The sequence below is a fragment of the Erythrolamprus reginae genome, chromosome 5 (genome assembly GCF_031021105.1).
Source record: "Erythrolamprus reginae isolate rEryReg1 chromosome 5, rEryReg1.hap1, whole genome shotgun sequence".
Lineage (NCBI taxonomy): Eukaryota > Metazoa > Chordata > Lepidosauria > Squamata > Dipsadidae > Erythrolamprus > Erythrolamprus reginae.
This window is the reverse complement of record NC_091954.1, coordinates 52,069,446-52,085,627: the sequence shown is the minus strand read 5'-3', so window position 1 is coordinate 52,085,627 and position 16,182 is coordinate 52,069,446. Positions and strand designations below refer to the sequence as shown.

The 16,182-nt window shown below is 41.2% G+C and overlaps 1 protein-coding gene across 2 annotated transcripts in view; it reads left to right on the top strand.

Moving 5' to 3' along the window:
- BAG3 (BAG cochaperone 3) overlaps positions 1-15,391 on the top strand; it is a 30,105-nt gene extending 14,714 nt beyond the window's left edge. Inside the window, exons 2-4 of one of the 2 annotated variants that reach the window (XM_070752601.1) lie at positions 5,664-6,011; positions 12,032-12,382; positions 14,142-15,391. In XM_070752601.1, the coding sequence (XP_070608702.1) occupies positions 5,664-6,011; positions 12,032-12,382; positions 14,142-14,903 (1,461 nt within the window). In that variant the 3' untranslated portion in view covers positions 14,904-15,391. Of the gene's footprint in view, positions 1-5,663; positions 6,012-12,028; positions 12,383-14,141 lie in introns of both variants that reach the window. The other variant, XM_070752600.1, reaches the window with a different exon arrangement.
- The last annotated feature ends 791 nt before the right edge of the window (positions 15,392-16,182 follow it).

The window sequence follows — 16,182 nt, the reverse complement described above, 5'->3', positions numbered from 1 at the left end:
AAAGATAGGGGAGGGAGTGCTAGCAAATTCTTAAACAATTTTTTTGGTGAAGGTAATATTTTCATATTTTGGGGAGTGGCTAAGAGCCAAAGAGGATGAGAGCAAGAATACAAAGTGAGTAAGGCTTTCTCACACATGTGAGCAGGCTTGTAATATTTGTCTATTACCAATAACTCTGGTAATTTCTTTTTTAAACTTCTTTGGATTTACATTTACAGTTATACTTAAGAATGACAAGAAACTGCACTACTGATTTTGGGGAGCAGAGGAATGTTCAAAATTGCCAAAAAGGAGAATTATAACATACGCACACCCACACCATCACACACACCTCTACCTATTCCCATGCCTCAGATTGCCTATATTTTTGAGAGGGTTGATTATTTCCAAGGTTAATGAACTATGTTCAGGCCTTTGTTGTATCAATGAAAGGTGACAAAGCCCAGATAATCATTCACAAGGAATATATTAAATGTGTTATATTCTAGCTTCCTCGAGATTCCAGTGTAAATAGATTTACATTGAAAAGAAGCTAAATACGGTGATAACATCAAATTGAGTAAAGTAGCATTAGAAGATTGAAAAAGAATGCGCTACAAATTATAAGAGATCGAAGTATGTGATGTTATTGGCTCTGTAGTGATACGTGAAAACCTTGAGAGTCAGGGCAAAGAAATGCTGTCTAGGAATCAGTCAAGTAAGAGAGGACATAGTAGCCCAAGTTGCATAATGGGTAGAGAAAGGTCTCTATGGAGATTCTCAGTCATCCAATTCATGGTTGTCTCAAAAGTGCTTTTTCAAAAGGCAACTGTACTTTGTTTTTCCTTGAAAACATTTATTTCAGTTCTCATCCAAGAATAAGAATAGAATGGAATGGATTGGTAGGAGATTTGAACTTTCAGATTTGCAACATTGATGTCATCCTTCCCAAGTAGATCAGATAGGAAACACAACCAGATGAGCTAATTCTACTTTATTGTAATGCTACATGAATAGAATCTTGCAGGTGTAAACATAGAAGTATGCTGATGTATCCTTTACAACCTGAGAAGCTTGGGGAAGGGTGGGGTCCCTTGTACGCCCATTATGCAGTTGCCGGATATGGCCTCTCAGAGCTGGTCTTTTCCAAGGCAGCATTTCTTTGGCCCATCTCTCAAAGTCTTTGCATTCCATTTCAGATACACTTTAAATTTCAACAATAGTAGTAACAACAATAGCGGTAAGGCTTTTGAATGTGTTTGGTTGTTCTTTAATTGCTCTCTAGTGCTAAGAGACTAGAGACTTTAATTGATCTCTAGTGCTAAATCAATTTTGGCAAAAAAAAAAAGCCAGAATTATTTCATGTTGTTTGGTGAATGTCTACTATTCATTTTTGCAATCCTATTTTTAAAGTAATTTGTACTTGAAAGATGAAACAACAGGAAATATTTTGTTTCACTTTTTTCTCCCATATTCTGATTTGCATATGCAGGGCCAGTACATTAGTTTAGGGAAAGTGAACTCCAATTTTCTAATCTAAAACTAGATTTAGAATCCAGAGAACCTTGGTTAATAAATTAGCTAGTCATTCCTGCTGTGTAAACAGTGTTAGATAGTAAGCAAGTACTGTAGTAAGCTATGTAAATCCATCACTGGAAATACAGTAGTCATAGTTTACGTATGTAAAGTATGCCATATTATTCCAGGCTCCTTTCATTCTTTCATCAATTATAATATTTCTTTCACTAAAAAAAAACCTAGAAGAGAACAAGAAAATACAGTGTAGAAGCCCTTGCTATATCCCAGATCCTTGTGGCAAGATGAGACCCTCTCTTATTTGCTACTATTTTTCTGCTTCAATCAGACTGCTCTTTTGGGCTGCCAACTGCTCTACAGAGTTACATATAGTAGCTATTGTATAGCAACTGCCTTCCTGGTCCACAGCCAGGGGTGGGCTGCTAGCCGGAACGCTAAATTGGGCTCGCCGCCGCGGTTTATTTATGAGTGCTGGCGGGGCCAGCGTGATTTTGCTTCTGCCCCTGTGGAGATAGCAAAATTGTGCATGGAGCCGCAAGTGTGCCTGTGTTTCGGTGAGGTTTTTTTGCTTCCATGCATGCCGAAACACGGGCACAACTGTGGCTCCGTGCACGATTTTGCTATCTCCACAGGTGCAGAAGCAAAATTGCGGTGCCCCCGTAAGCACTCACGAGCCATGGCAATGAGCCCAATTTAGCATTCCGTCTGGAGCCCACCCCTGTCCACAGCAATACTTGCTCATACAGAAGCTGATGTATTCCAAAACATCTGAAAGTAACAAATTGCAAAGAAATCAGAGTAACTCGATGTTTTTTCAAGATCCCAATGCTTACGCTTATTGTTATTTAAAGTATAAGTCTTTTTACTGAGTTGGAATAGTCTGTTACAACTGTTAGATATATACATGTTTTGTGGCATGGTGAGAAAGTGATACCTTATAAATGAGGTTATATTTATTTATAGTATCGGGCCACTTTTTGTTTAATGGATGCCATGTTTAGCAACCATCCACAAATATGAGGGTTAGTTTTTTTAAAAAAAGGATTTTCTGATCAATACACACACTTAGGCCCAAAGTTTCTGTGCCTGACAAACAACACATACTAGAGTAATAGTAATGCCTGGTTTATAAGCTTATAATGAGACTGCAACAACCAGCAATCTTTGCAGTGTCTCTCTTTCATATGTCTGCTTAGCGACCATGTAGCTTTCGATTTAAGAAATGAATTGTGGTTGCTACATATGCTTTTCTGGTATGTAGATGTTTATGTGTGAACACTGTCTCCCTCTCTCACATAAACTTCACTGATTAGTAACAGAGATAGACCTAAATTAAATCCCCGCTACAGGCTTTGGTAAATCCAAATAGTTGTAAGAAAAAAATGTGAACTGCCATGTCTTCTTGTGTGACCCTGCATTGTGGACAGGGTCAAAATGAGACCCTGTCTTATAATTTTGAATCTTGAAATAAGTGCTTGAACGTATTGCCATGCACTCAAAAGCCCAATTGAGCTTATTATCAGATGTCTTACTTTGGAGGAAACGGTAAAGAAATTACCGTAAGTTGACATTTCAAGGTGATATTAATATTTCCGCTGTTAAATTTATATTTGTGTGAAATATAGCTTTAATGTGGGCTTGTTAGTCCCGTATATTAGTGTTGAGCTTTTGTTAGGAATATTTTTTCTCATGCATTGTTTCATAAAATATGACAGCTAAAGCATTTTATACTTTACGAATGAAGGCAAATAATTGTGTCCAAGTATGATATTGCAGGATCCAATCTAGGTTGGGCACCATGACCAGAGACACTTGGATTGGATCCTGCAATGTTATACCTTTGCTACTTCTCCTTAAATCTAACAACATTGGTAGTAATTATTATAAACAATTGCTATTGGATATCTAATAATGTTAGATTTTTCTATGGGGAATGCCTCCTAAAGTCATGCATGACTGGATAGAGAAAACCTTTATTGTTACCTCTCTGTCTTTCTTTTTTCTCTCATCATGTTCAATAATAAAAGTATCACTTAGCTGGTTTCCAATTTTGAATTTTGCAAAATTCAGAATTTTGACTCCAAACCAACCAGAAAAAAATGTCTCAGTTTACTAAATAAAAGTCAAACATTTAAATTAGATCACATTCTGTTTAAGTCAATGGAAAAAATGCCAATTCAACCTTTTCAGATAACCGAGATTGCTTTTTTCACTTACTGAAATGAGTTGTTATATCAGGGTCATTGCGAGAAAAGGAAAATTATGCTAAATGCTTTATAGAAACATTTTTCCTTAAATATTCAGCAGCATCAAAATGTGAAATTTTTATATTATAATAATAATAATAATAATAATAATAATAAAGCTCGACATGGTATCAAATTATATAATGTGAAGGCACAGTTGTCACTTTAAAATGCAGGTTTGCTGCATTTCCATAAATTTATAGTAATTGGTAGTTGATATTTTCAGAAAGATTTTGGATTGATATTGTTGCTGTTGCCATGGGAGTGGGGGGTATGGGTTTTTAATATCGAAAGCTGCTGGACGTCCACCTGTGTGTGTGTTAGTTGGGCAGCTATATAAATTTGCTTATATGGTATTTATTAAACTTTGCATTATTGAATGATATTTGTGAGCAAGAGCAGTAGTTATCTGATCCCACTGGAAGATTCAGTTAGAATGTGATTCCTAAAATAGAATTACCACTGCAGGAAGAGCTTCATTAGAGACTTAGGAGGGGAATCTCTTGCATAAAGTTCTGTTTCTATCCTGTTCACAGTCTAAATATCATATTACAAGCATCTTTAAGCTTGTAGCATTTATCTTCCATTCTTTCGGATTTCTTTTTTCTTTTGATCTACCCACCATTCCTTCCAAACTTCACCCCACACTTTCACAATACTGCAGCTGATAAATCCTTACTTTGATATTAAATGGATCCATCTGTTTTCTTTGCCAATGATATTCTTTAAATAGCCTTAAAAAGAACATTGCCCCGTTTGTGTCCTGTTCACTTTGGTGTTTGAAATATTTTTATACTGTTAATTTTATCATAGCCAATGTTCCTTTTTCAAATACAACAGATTAAAAATATACATTTTTTATTTTTTCCACGATGTTTGCAATTTTTGTTTGATTTTTCTTTCCATATCTTCCTATATCTATTTGAATATATAAGAATATAAAGGTACCAGAAATGAAATTTCAAAAGAAACTACAGGAGAGAGGATTAATTTTGTGTTCACTTGCCTCTTGATTCCCCAAACATTCACATAAAAATGTATGCTTCAACTATGGTTATGTTCAATGAAATGAATATGCAGAAATTATTACTATGTTTACATGTTAGCTAGTTTTCCAGACTAATACCCTACAGATTTGTTAGATTTGTCTTCCATAATCCCTAGCAAACACAACTGTTAGTCTTGATCTGAATGTGACTAAATTGCAGAAGACTATGAAAGTTTAAATACTTAAAACTGGATTATAGCTAATGCTTTTAAATTAATGCCGAAAGCATTAAGCCAGGCCTGTCAAACTGGCGACCCGTGAGCTGGATACATCACACGCAGGCCACACCCACCATGGCACCGCAAAGGCAAAAAGCAGCACAATACGTCATGATATGTCCCATTTCGCGATCAAGTTTGATACTCCTGCATTAAGCAATCAATTAGTAATAATTTGTTATAGTCCACTATCAATGCTACCACTGTTTTGCAATGTTTCTAGTATTCTTCTATCTCAGTTATTCTCAACCTTTCTAATGCTGCAACCTCTTAATACAGTTCCTCATGTTGTGGTGAACCCCCCCCCCAAACAATGGGTCTAGCACCAATTATCCCAACAGAGCTTTAAGCTAATTGGCAGGAAGGTCAGAGGGACACCCCCACTGTAAACACCTGATTGGTCGGATTGTAAAATATATGTTCCAAGGCACCAGAATAGAAGCTTTAGTTCCTAACACCATGGGATATTTGTGTTTCTTCATGGTCTCAGGGGATCCATGTGAAACTGTAGTTCGACCTCCAAAGGGGTCGAACAAATGTTTAGTCTCCTGGAATTGCACAATTTAGAAATGGTATATCCTGAATTTAAAAAAAATCTTAATTTCTAAATCTGCACTGTTTAATCTATTTGTCTAGGAAAGTGCGTCAGCAAATGGCCCATTTCGAAATAGCGTGAATCAAGCTCAAATCCGAGATGGAAATGTGGGATATCCAAAGCTTCGGGCTGGTTATATTCCAATTCCAGTTGTACACGAAGGTGAAGAAAACAGACAGCATTACTCATACAATTCTGGCTATCAGCCTGGCATTCAGCGAGTCAAGGCAGAAACCATTCCTGCCCAAGTTCGGGCCCCATCATCTCCGAGAGGAAGCTTTATCCGTTCACAGTCTCCAGCTAGAGGGTTTGCAGAAACTGGCCAGACAGATAAGCCATGTGCACAACCAGCAGCAACCCCAATCCAAATACAGTCCTCAGGACCTGAGGTGAGTTTACAGAAATCCTTTGGCAGGTTTTATATTAGAATTGTTGCATTATGAGAATGATAATATAATGGTCCTATTTATTCTCCTGCATATTGAATTATAAGTACTTTTAGGCAAATTGATTTTGTTAATAGGTGTTAATTTGCAGTGTTGCCTTTAGATCACTTTTGAAGGGAGAGCATTGCACATTACTATAAATACAACCGAATCACACTTTTCCCAAGTTATATATGTGGTCCTTTAGAAGGTGCCTTTCCAGATTAGTTTGAACACTCACTTCGACAGTTAAAGCATCTGCAGATAACATTTCGGTCTTATTTAGATCAGGTTCATTTTGTTGATATTAGAATTATATCAGTGACAAATTAAAAAAATACTCAGGGAGTCTGATTATAAAAACTGAGTAAAAACAAATGGAATTCAAAAAGGATAACATTGCACACACCAAAACCAGCTTCAGTAATCCTAGGATTGTAATGATCCTGATCCTATTGACTTTCCATAAGGCCTTGATATAGTTCCATCATGACGAACCTATGGCCCACGTACCGGAAGTGGCACACAGAGCCATCTCTCCAGGCATGCCAGCCATTGCCTGTTCTGGTGTGCATAAGCATGCTGGCTAGCTGGTCTTTGTGTGTGCAGGAGCATAGCAAACTGGAAGTGCAGCTCCTTGATGCGCGTGCATGCCAGAAACTGGAAAACCAGGTGACCGTCGCTCATGTGCATACCGAAAACGGAAAGCTCGGCTTCCCCGCGCGTGCATGAGGAATTGCTCTTCTGGTTTCTGGTGCTCCTGTGTGTGCTCTTAGGGGAGCTGCTCTTCCAGTTTCTGCTCCCACCCCCCCACCCCCCGGCATGCTCTCCCATCTCGGGACTCTTTGCCAAAAAGGTTCGCCAACCCTGATATAGTTCTTTCCTTGAAAGAAACTATATTATGAGATGAGATGAACCTGGAAGTGAATGAATGAAAGATTTTGAAATAATTGGTGAAATCGTTAGCGTTGATTACTCCATTACCATTTCGTTTTGTTATTCTATTTTTCGATTCTGGGTTTTGTCTTGATCAATCAATCAATCAAATAATACATTGGGATCAAAAATATCTTAACCCATGAATACCATGAAAAAGCAGACTTGCAGTGCTTTTCCAAAGCAAAAGAATCCCTTGTGCCTTGAATTGTACTCAGAAACCCACAGGTAACCAGTGCAGCTCATAGAACATAGGTGCCACATTGGAATACCGAAATGCACCTTTAAATACTTGAAGTAGCCATATAGTAGACCAACTGTTATTTTTCAAGTGGTAAGAACAGCTCAATTGCACTCATCCGTGAGAAGTGACCAATGCATGAATGATTGTGTATAGAACCTGCTGTCCCAAGAAAGAACCAGCTATATAAATATGATTAATAAATAAAAACATTTATTTATTAAATGTGTGTATCACCCATCTCATCTAGAAATATAATATTTTAATATTTCCTATGCTGCCTCTATCCAGATAGTGCTTACCAACCACTTGTTTAGCAACCTTTTAAGTTAAGACGGTGTTGAACAAAGTGACTTGCAACTTTTCTTCAAAGCTGTGTCTGTTGCAGTGCCCCCATGTTACACGATTGCAATCTGGCTCTTGGCAATAGTGTATACAGTGAACCCTCGATCATCGCGAGGGTTCCGTTCCAGGACCCCAAGCGATGATCGATTTTTCGCGAAGTAGCGGTGCGGAAGTAAAAACACCATCTGCACATGCGCAGATGGTGTTTTTACTTCCACCGCCCTTCGCCCACCCACCCCGTTGCTCGCGCCTGGGGTTTCCCCGCGCGCGCGCCGCCCGCCCACGCCATTGCTGGGGCCGCTTCCCAGCTGGGAAGCGAAGCTGGGGTCCCCGCGCGCGCGCCCGCCCACGCTACGAGCGGCATTTCACCTTCCCTCCCAGGCAAAAAGATGCCGGCATTCTGGGCTGATGGGGTCGGACTTCCCAGGCGGAAGGCGTGCCCCTCTCCCCGCATCTTTTTGCCTGGGAGCGAAAGTGAAATGCCGCTCGTAGCAGCTGCTAGAGCCGCCGGCATTTCACTTTCCCTCCCAGGCAAAAAGATGCCGGGGCACGCCTTCCGCCTGGGAAGTCCGGCCCCATCATCCCAGAATGCCGGCATCTTTTTGCCTGGGAGGGAAAGTGAAATGCCGGCGGCTCTAGCAGCTGCTACGAGCGGCATTTCACCTTCCCTCCCAGGCAAAAAGATGCCGGCATTCTGGGCTGATGGGGTCGGACTTCCCAGGCGGAAGGCGTGCCCCTCTCCCCGCATCTTTTTGCCTGGGAGCGAAAGTGAAATGCCGCTCGTAGCAGCTGCTAGAGCCGCCGGCATTTCACTTTCCCTCCCAGGCAAAAAGATGCCGGGGCACGCCTTCCGCCTGGGAAGTCCGACCCCATCAGCCCAGAATGCCGGCATCTTTTTGCCTGGGAGGGAAGGTGAAATGCCGCTCGTAGCAGCTACTAGAGCCGCCGGCATTTCACTTTCCCTCGCTGCAGCCGCGCGCCCCTCGCCTTCGCCTCACCTGACGGAGCCTTCTCCGTCCCTTTCCTGCTGCACCGGTCTGGGGCCAAGTGGGCGGGGGGCGGCCGGGACCTCGCCTGTCTCCGCCGCCCGCATCGCCCCTCCGGCGGGCCGGCCTCTGCTGCAAGCGCACGAAAAAAAAGAGAGAAGGCTTCTACCAGAAGCCGGGGACGGCGGGCAGGGGCATGAAGGATCTCTTGCGGGGGAAAAGCCGCTAGCCAGCTTTCGGAGCTCCTCCGCCATCACCCGCTTCTGGTAGAAGCCTTCTCTCTTTTTTTTCGTGCGCTTGGCGAGGAAAGGCAGGCGGGGAGGAGGCGACGGGGCCAAAGGGGGCCGAGGGAAGCTCGGCTGCGGTCGAGAGAGAAACGGCTTGGGCTCGCCGCAAGAAAAAAAAGAGACAGGCTTTTAGTTTTGGCTGCGGGGGGAGGGAATCCCGCCGCAAGGTAAGCTTCGGGGCGGGGCGGGCGGGGCCCTTTTGTGCCAGTCGGGGAGGCGGTGGCGGCTGCAGCAGAGGCGGGCGGGGGAGGCCGGCCCGCCGGAGGGGCGATGCGGGCGGCGGAGACAGGCGAGGTCCCGGCCGCCCCCCGCCCACTTGGCCCCAGACCGGTGCAGCAGGAAAGGGACGGAGAAGGCTCACTGGCAGCCCTTGCCCATCGCCGCGCCTTCGCTTCCCCCCCTCCCCCGCTGGATCCGGCAGCGTGCTGAGGGGAATTGCCGCGGACTGGAGGCAGTGAGGCAGACCGGCTCCGAGGCGAGCGGCCGGAGCTGCGCCCTCCTTCGCCCGCCAGGTGAGGCGAAGGCGAGGGGCGCGCGGCTGCAGCGAGGAGCCGAAGATCCGGGCGGGGAAGACCCAGGGAAGGTTCCTTCGTCCGCCTAGCAGCTGATCTGCTCGGCAGCGCAGCACCAGCGAGGAGCCGAAGATCTTCGGCTCCTCGCTGCTGCTGCGCTGCCGAGCAGATCAGTTGCTAGGCGGCCGCTCGAGAGCAAGAGGGGGAGAGATAGAGAAAGAGAGAGAAGGAAAGAAAGAGATGAGAGAGGGAGGAAGAGAGTGTGAGAGAGGAAGAAGCAACATAGAGAAAGAGGGGGAAGACCCAGGGAAGCCTCTGCCCGGCGGGGAAACTCCACCATCTACGCATGCGTGGAAGGGCACGCATGCGCAGATGGTGGAGTTTACTTCCGGGTTGAAAACTAGCGAAATAGCCCTTTCGCGATCCTTGAGGACGCGAAACTCGAGGGTTCACTGTATTTACAATGGAACACAGTGTCCTGTGGTCACTGCATTGCCATTTGCAAGCTTCAAAGCTGGCTTCTGACAAGCAAAGTCAATGGGGAAGCCAGCAGGAAATGGCAAGTCCCAATTACATGATGTTGGACTGAATGATCTGCAGTGATTGACATAACAGTCACAGCTAGAAGTGATGAACTGACATAATAAGTCATGAGTTTTTCATTTTACCATTGTTCTGATTAGCGAAAGAGTTTCAGGTCTTCTCTAGCGGCATTTGGTAAGTAAGGACTATCTGCATCTGATAATAAGGAGCTGCATACCATCAGCAGTGGGCTTCTTTTCCCCACCAGTTCAGAAATGCTTACGTCACATTGGAAATGCTTGCTACACTCGCATGCATGCATTACATCCAGGTACTGACTTTCTGTGTATGCGCAAAGGGTTCATTGCCAGCCGCTTTCAAGCAGCGCCGGCCAGGGAACCGGTATGGGGGCCTGATAAGCCTGCCATCATTACCAGTTCAGTGAACAGGGCCAAATTTCCTCCACTGGCTCGTGCGAACCAATCCAAACTAGTAGCAACCCACCACTGATTTATTTATTTATTATTTATTTATTATTTAGATTTGTATGCCGCCCCTCTCCGAAGACTTGGGGCGGCTCACAACACGATAGAACAAATCATAAATAATCCAAATAACTTAAAAATATTTAAGATTAAAAAAGAGCCCCATATACTAACAGACACACACACAAGCATACCATATATAAATTGTACATGCTCGGGGGAGGTGTTTCAATTCCCCCATGCCTGACGGCAAAGGTGGGTTTTAAGGAGTTTACGGAAGGCAGGAAGAGTAGGAAGATGCTTTTAAATATGCACTTGTTAAATGTTTATATAGATATTTGTGTAGAAGATACAATAATGCTGTTAAATACCATGGTTTAACAAGAGATTGAGCAGAATTATACTCACCATTTTCTGAGGATGGCCTTCTACGGATGAGTGGAATCATGGCAAAACTGTGCTATCTACTTTTAGTTAAGATATCTTCTGCAGAAAGATTCCATAGTCAATCATGTCAGAAACATCTGAGAAGTCCAAAAATCAATAGGAACTTAACCCTGTATCTTTCTCCTGTTCACAGTGTGATCAAGGTAGCTTCTTCATTCAAACCAGGTCTTAAACCCCTGGTTAAAATAGATGATGAAAATTTGTTTGGTCAAGGAATGTCTGGTGTGTTCAAGCACCACTTTTTTGAGGACCTTGTCAACAAAGTGGATCCACAAAACAGATTACAACCCTGTTCCGATCTTCTGGATCAACTGCTACTACTTTTTCATAGTTAATTTCACTGAGGCCTTTTTTTGAAATAATGCTAGAATCAGTACTTTCAGGAGAAAGGAATTTGTTACCTACTAGATCCAACAGGACCTCCCCACCCTTCTTCTCACAAGAAGCCATGAGGTGCAAAGTTTGAGTGAAGGTTTGCTAAATTCTGTCAAACATTAAATTGGTTTCTGTAGCATGATGCTTTAAGCTACTCCATACGTAGAGCAAAGCAGTCTGCTGAATCAAAACATTCTCAATTACATAGAAACATAGAAGATTGACGGCAGAAAAAGACCAGTTGATGATGTTAAATCACTTCCAACTTTATTAACCACCTAACAAATTGAGTATATATTTATAAACAGTAGGAATATTTTTCTTAAGGAAGCTTTTTAGTGATTAAAATACACTGTTAAGTAAATTGCTTCGACTTAGTGCTATGATTCTTGCTAACTTTTAAATAATATTGATTGATTGATTGATTAATATTAAATAATATTACAAAGCCAAAGAGCCAGCACTGTCCGAAGATGTCTCTGTGGTCATGTGGCCAGCATGACTAAATGCCGAAGGCACATGAAACGCTGTTACCACCAAAGGCGGTCCCTATTTTTTCTACTTGCATTTTTACATGCCTTCAAACTGCTAGGTTGGCAGAAACTGGGACAAGTAATGGAGCTCACTCTGTTACACGGTGTTAGGGATTCGAACTGCTGAACTGTTAACCTTTCTGATTGACAAGCTCAGCGTCTTAACCACTGAGCCACCACGTCCCTTAATAGCATATATAGCTGTTAGTAAATAGGTTGGATTTAGCAATGTGATTAGAAATGAACAAACTTATCTGAAATGTTTATTTCTTGGAACATGGCAACTAAATCTGATGATCGCTTTTTCTTCAGCAGCTTCCATCTTCAGAATCGCCAACAATTTCTCCTAAGTCTTGCAGCAGGCATAGCTCAGGAAGTCATCAGCTCCCCCGAGGATATATTCCCATCCCTGTGATCCATGAGGGAAATGTCCCAAGGCAGCCATCGCAAGTCTATCAGGCACAGAAGATGCCTTACCCAGCCCAGCCAGCTGACTCCCAACTTCATCAGCCAGTGTACCATCAGATTCAAGATGATTTGGATCAGAAGCCACAGCGGGCACAGTCCCCATTCAGAGTGATACAGCGGGGCTCAGCAAGTCGTGAAAGTTCACCTGGAAGAATCCAGTCACCAACACAAATCAGAGTACAGTCAGTTAAACCTCAAGTAAGTACAGTCAACTTCTGCAGGCTCCTCTTTAACTATCTATGTTGAAGTCATTACTCATGTATATTATAATAATATAATAATAATAATAATATATAATGTATAAGTAGTGTTAAAATATATAATATTAATGACAAAGGCCATAATGAGCCATGGTGGCGCATCAGGTAGAGTGCTATACTGCAGGCCACTGAAGCTGATTGTAGGTCAGCGGTTCAAATCTCATCACCGGCTCAAGGTTGACTCAGCCTTCCATCCTTCCGAAGGGGGTAAAATGAGGACCCGGATTGTGGAGGCAATATGCTGGCTCTGTTAAAAAGTGCTATTGCTAACATGTTGTAAGCCGCCCTGAGTCTAAGAAGGGCGGCATAAAACTCAAATAAATAAATAAATAAATAAATAAAATAATTGTTTCTTGACTCAAGAGTTTACATTAAAATTAAAATTCAATTCGCATTGTAGTTTATGATTATCTCAACTGTATCATAATAATTTTATGATACAGTTTTCATTCTGTAAACATTTGCATCCTGGCTTTGGAAGAGTGAGGAGAATAAGAAAAGGAATAATAAAGAAAATATACTGCTCAAAAAAAATAAAGGGAACACTTAAACCACAGAATATAACTCCAAATAAATCAAACTTCTGTGAAATCAAACTGTCCACCTAGGAAGCAACACTGATTGACAATCAATTTCACATGCTGTTGTGCACATTCAATTTTGTACAGAACAAAGTATTTAATGAGAATATTTCCTTCATTTAGATCCAGGATGTGTTCTTTGGGTGTTCCTTTTATTTTTTTTGAACAGTGTATTTATGGTTACTTCTTTCTGTTCAGGAAAACCTTTTGAAAGTTGTAAAGTCTTTTATTATTGAGGCCTAGGATTACAGAATACTGTTTTATACTGAGCCAGATTACTAGTCAGTATTGATTATTGTCAATCCTAACTGGTAGCGTTTTCTTAATGCTACATAGAGATAATTGGATTTGAACCTAAGACTTCTGATATAAAGCATTTGATTTGATATATAATTCAATAGTAACATGTGTCTTATATTAGAAATCTTCAAATACTAGCTATTACTTAATATAGTAACTAGTATTTGAAGATTTTCAATATAGGATACATGTTACTAATATTCTGTTTACTACAGCTTTTTAAATAGTTTTTTTTCTGATTTTTTTTCTGCAATGAGGGGTTTTTTGTGTTGCCTTTTATTTTTTAGTTATTCCTTTTTTTGCGCTCTACCCACTGCACCGAGGTGGCACTCTACCCACTGCACCGAGGTGGCACTCTACCCACTGCACCGAGGTGGCGCAGTGGGTAGAGTGCAGTACTGCAGGTCACTAAAGCTGACTGCTAGATCTGCAGGTTCAAATCTCATCACTGGCTCAAGGTTGACTCAGCCTTCCATCCTTCCTAGGTGGGTAAAATGAGGACCTGGATTGTGGGGACAATATGCTGGCTCGGTTAGAAAGTGCTATTGCTAGCATGTTCTAAGCCACCCTGAGTCTAAGGAGAAGGGTGGCATAAAAAATTGAATAAATAAATCATAGAATGTTGCTCTCAGAATTCTGGCTTGTTACTTTGGTTCACAATGTATATATATACATATCACCTCATACCGAATAATTTCCAAGATTCTGGAAATGTTGAACTCAGCATTATAATCATTTCTGACATTTCGATCCCTGTACATGTTCTTAATTTGCTTTTCCTAATAACAAGTCACTTGTTCTTCTCCTCCTCCTCAGCAACAAGTGCCAACTGCAGAAACACCGCCACCTCTGCCACCTGATACCAAGTTGAAAAACAAGGCTGGTTCGCCTGCAACAGAAAGCCCTGTTCAAAGTATCCCTATTCAAGTCATACGTCCAGATGTAGATACTAAGGCACCCCAGCAGGTACCATTTCCTACAGTAGAACATGTCGATAACAAGATTCCATGCCCTGCTAAAGCTGTTCCAATAGAAGAGAAATCTATACCACAGGAACATGAATCAGAGAAGCCTTCAGAAGCAGAAGAGCCTCAGAAACACCCAGGGGTCTTGAAAGTTGAAGCTATTCTAAACAGGGTACAGACCCTACAGCACGAAGTTGATTCCTTTCAAGGAAAGAAAAATGACAAAAAGTACCTGTGGATAGAAGAATACTTGACCAAAGAGCTGCTAGCCTTGGACTCTGTGGACCCTGAGGGTCGTGCGGATGTTCGGCAGGCCAGGAGAGATGGGGTAAGAAAAGTTCAGAATATATTGGAAAGACTTGAACAGAAAGCAGAGGATGTTCCAGAGACCACTCAAGGAGATGGATTTCAGTCCCCTTTCCATGAAAGCAGTCCACTATCACAGGAGAAAATGGTGCTTGATCCTATGGTGGAAAATCTTGCTAAGGATATAAATAATGCAAATGTCAAGGAGCAAACCAACATAGAAATGGAACAACCTGGATCTAAAGAAGACGTAGCCTTAAATCTTGCTAAAGAAAGTTGCACAGCTGAAACCCTGGCTGAACCATAAAACAGGCAACACTTAGTCCTTGGACTCCTTAAATTAAATGTGTGTTAAGCAAATTTTTAACTTGCATGCATTTCCAGAGCTTTGCACCGGTTGGTTTTTAATCAACAGCTTGGATCACAGAAAACAGTTGGGGGACAGAAATGGGTGCATAAAAGTAATATTTAGCTTATATTCTGTATCTTGCTCAAATAATGTGTTTGAAAAATACCTTGTAAAATGTTTGCTTTCAATTCAACACAATGAGTGAAATTTTTTTTTGTCATTTTCAGTTAGAATTACTTTCATAAAATCATTACCTATGTACATCTAAATAAGACATCCTTTATAAAAACAGACACACTTAGGGAAAATGTTTTCACTATTAGGCACTTTAACAATGTCTGGAAAGTCTGTTAAGAAACTATAGGGATATTTATATGTACTGTATTGAGGACTTAAGTTCTATATTTTAAATGAGAAAAGAAATAAAACAGACTGTAGAAGCCTAATGAATCTGTGTGGTTAATAAATGAGAAAGATGACTGTATATTATTTGCTTCTCAAATAAATATTCCTTTGTAAATGAATACTTACAAGGGCTCTCTAGTAAATTCATGATTTTTCAAATTTACATATAGTGGATCTTAAACTTCTTGAAAGGTTCAAGTGGACATGTAAAATATTCAACAATCTCAACATCAGTTGCACTAAAAATACAGAAATACAGCAAGCAGATGCTTTCCCATTCAATAGATTAAAAAATATTTCAGCCGAATTATACCTTGCCTAATTAGATATGTTAAGTGAGGAGAGAAATTAGTCAAAGCTGGAATATTGACCACTTTTATCTCAGTAGAATAGAATATACAGTATGTAGTTCAGGGCTAAACTGTTAAACCTGCTCTCTTAGCTTGGTTGTTTCTTTGCAGATTTACTACCCAATTAGGCAATATCATTAGTGTGAGTGTGGGAGTTTGTTCTCTGTTTATATACAATAGCTTGCTTTGCCAGTTTCCCATTGGTAGTTTCTTGATTAGTTTTGTTTTCTGCTTGGTTGTTTTCCTGCTGTAAATCTGTGATTTTCAACCTTTTTTGAACCGTGGCACATTTTTTACATTTACAAAATCCTGCGGCACACCACCAACCAAAATGACACAAAATGACACTCTAACACAGTACATATTATACATATAGTTAATAATATAGTTTCTAAATGTATTTATATTCACTTAGTGTGAAATCTGGGCCTGTTTCAATGAACACAAAAGGGATATCCTGGCAGGAAGGGTAGTTTGGAGAC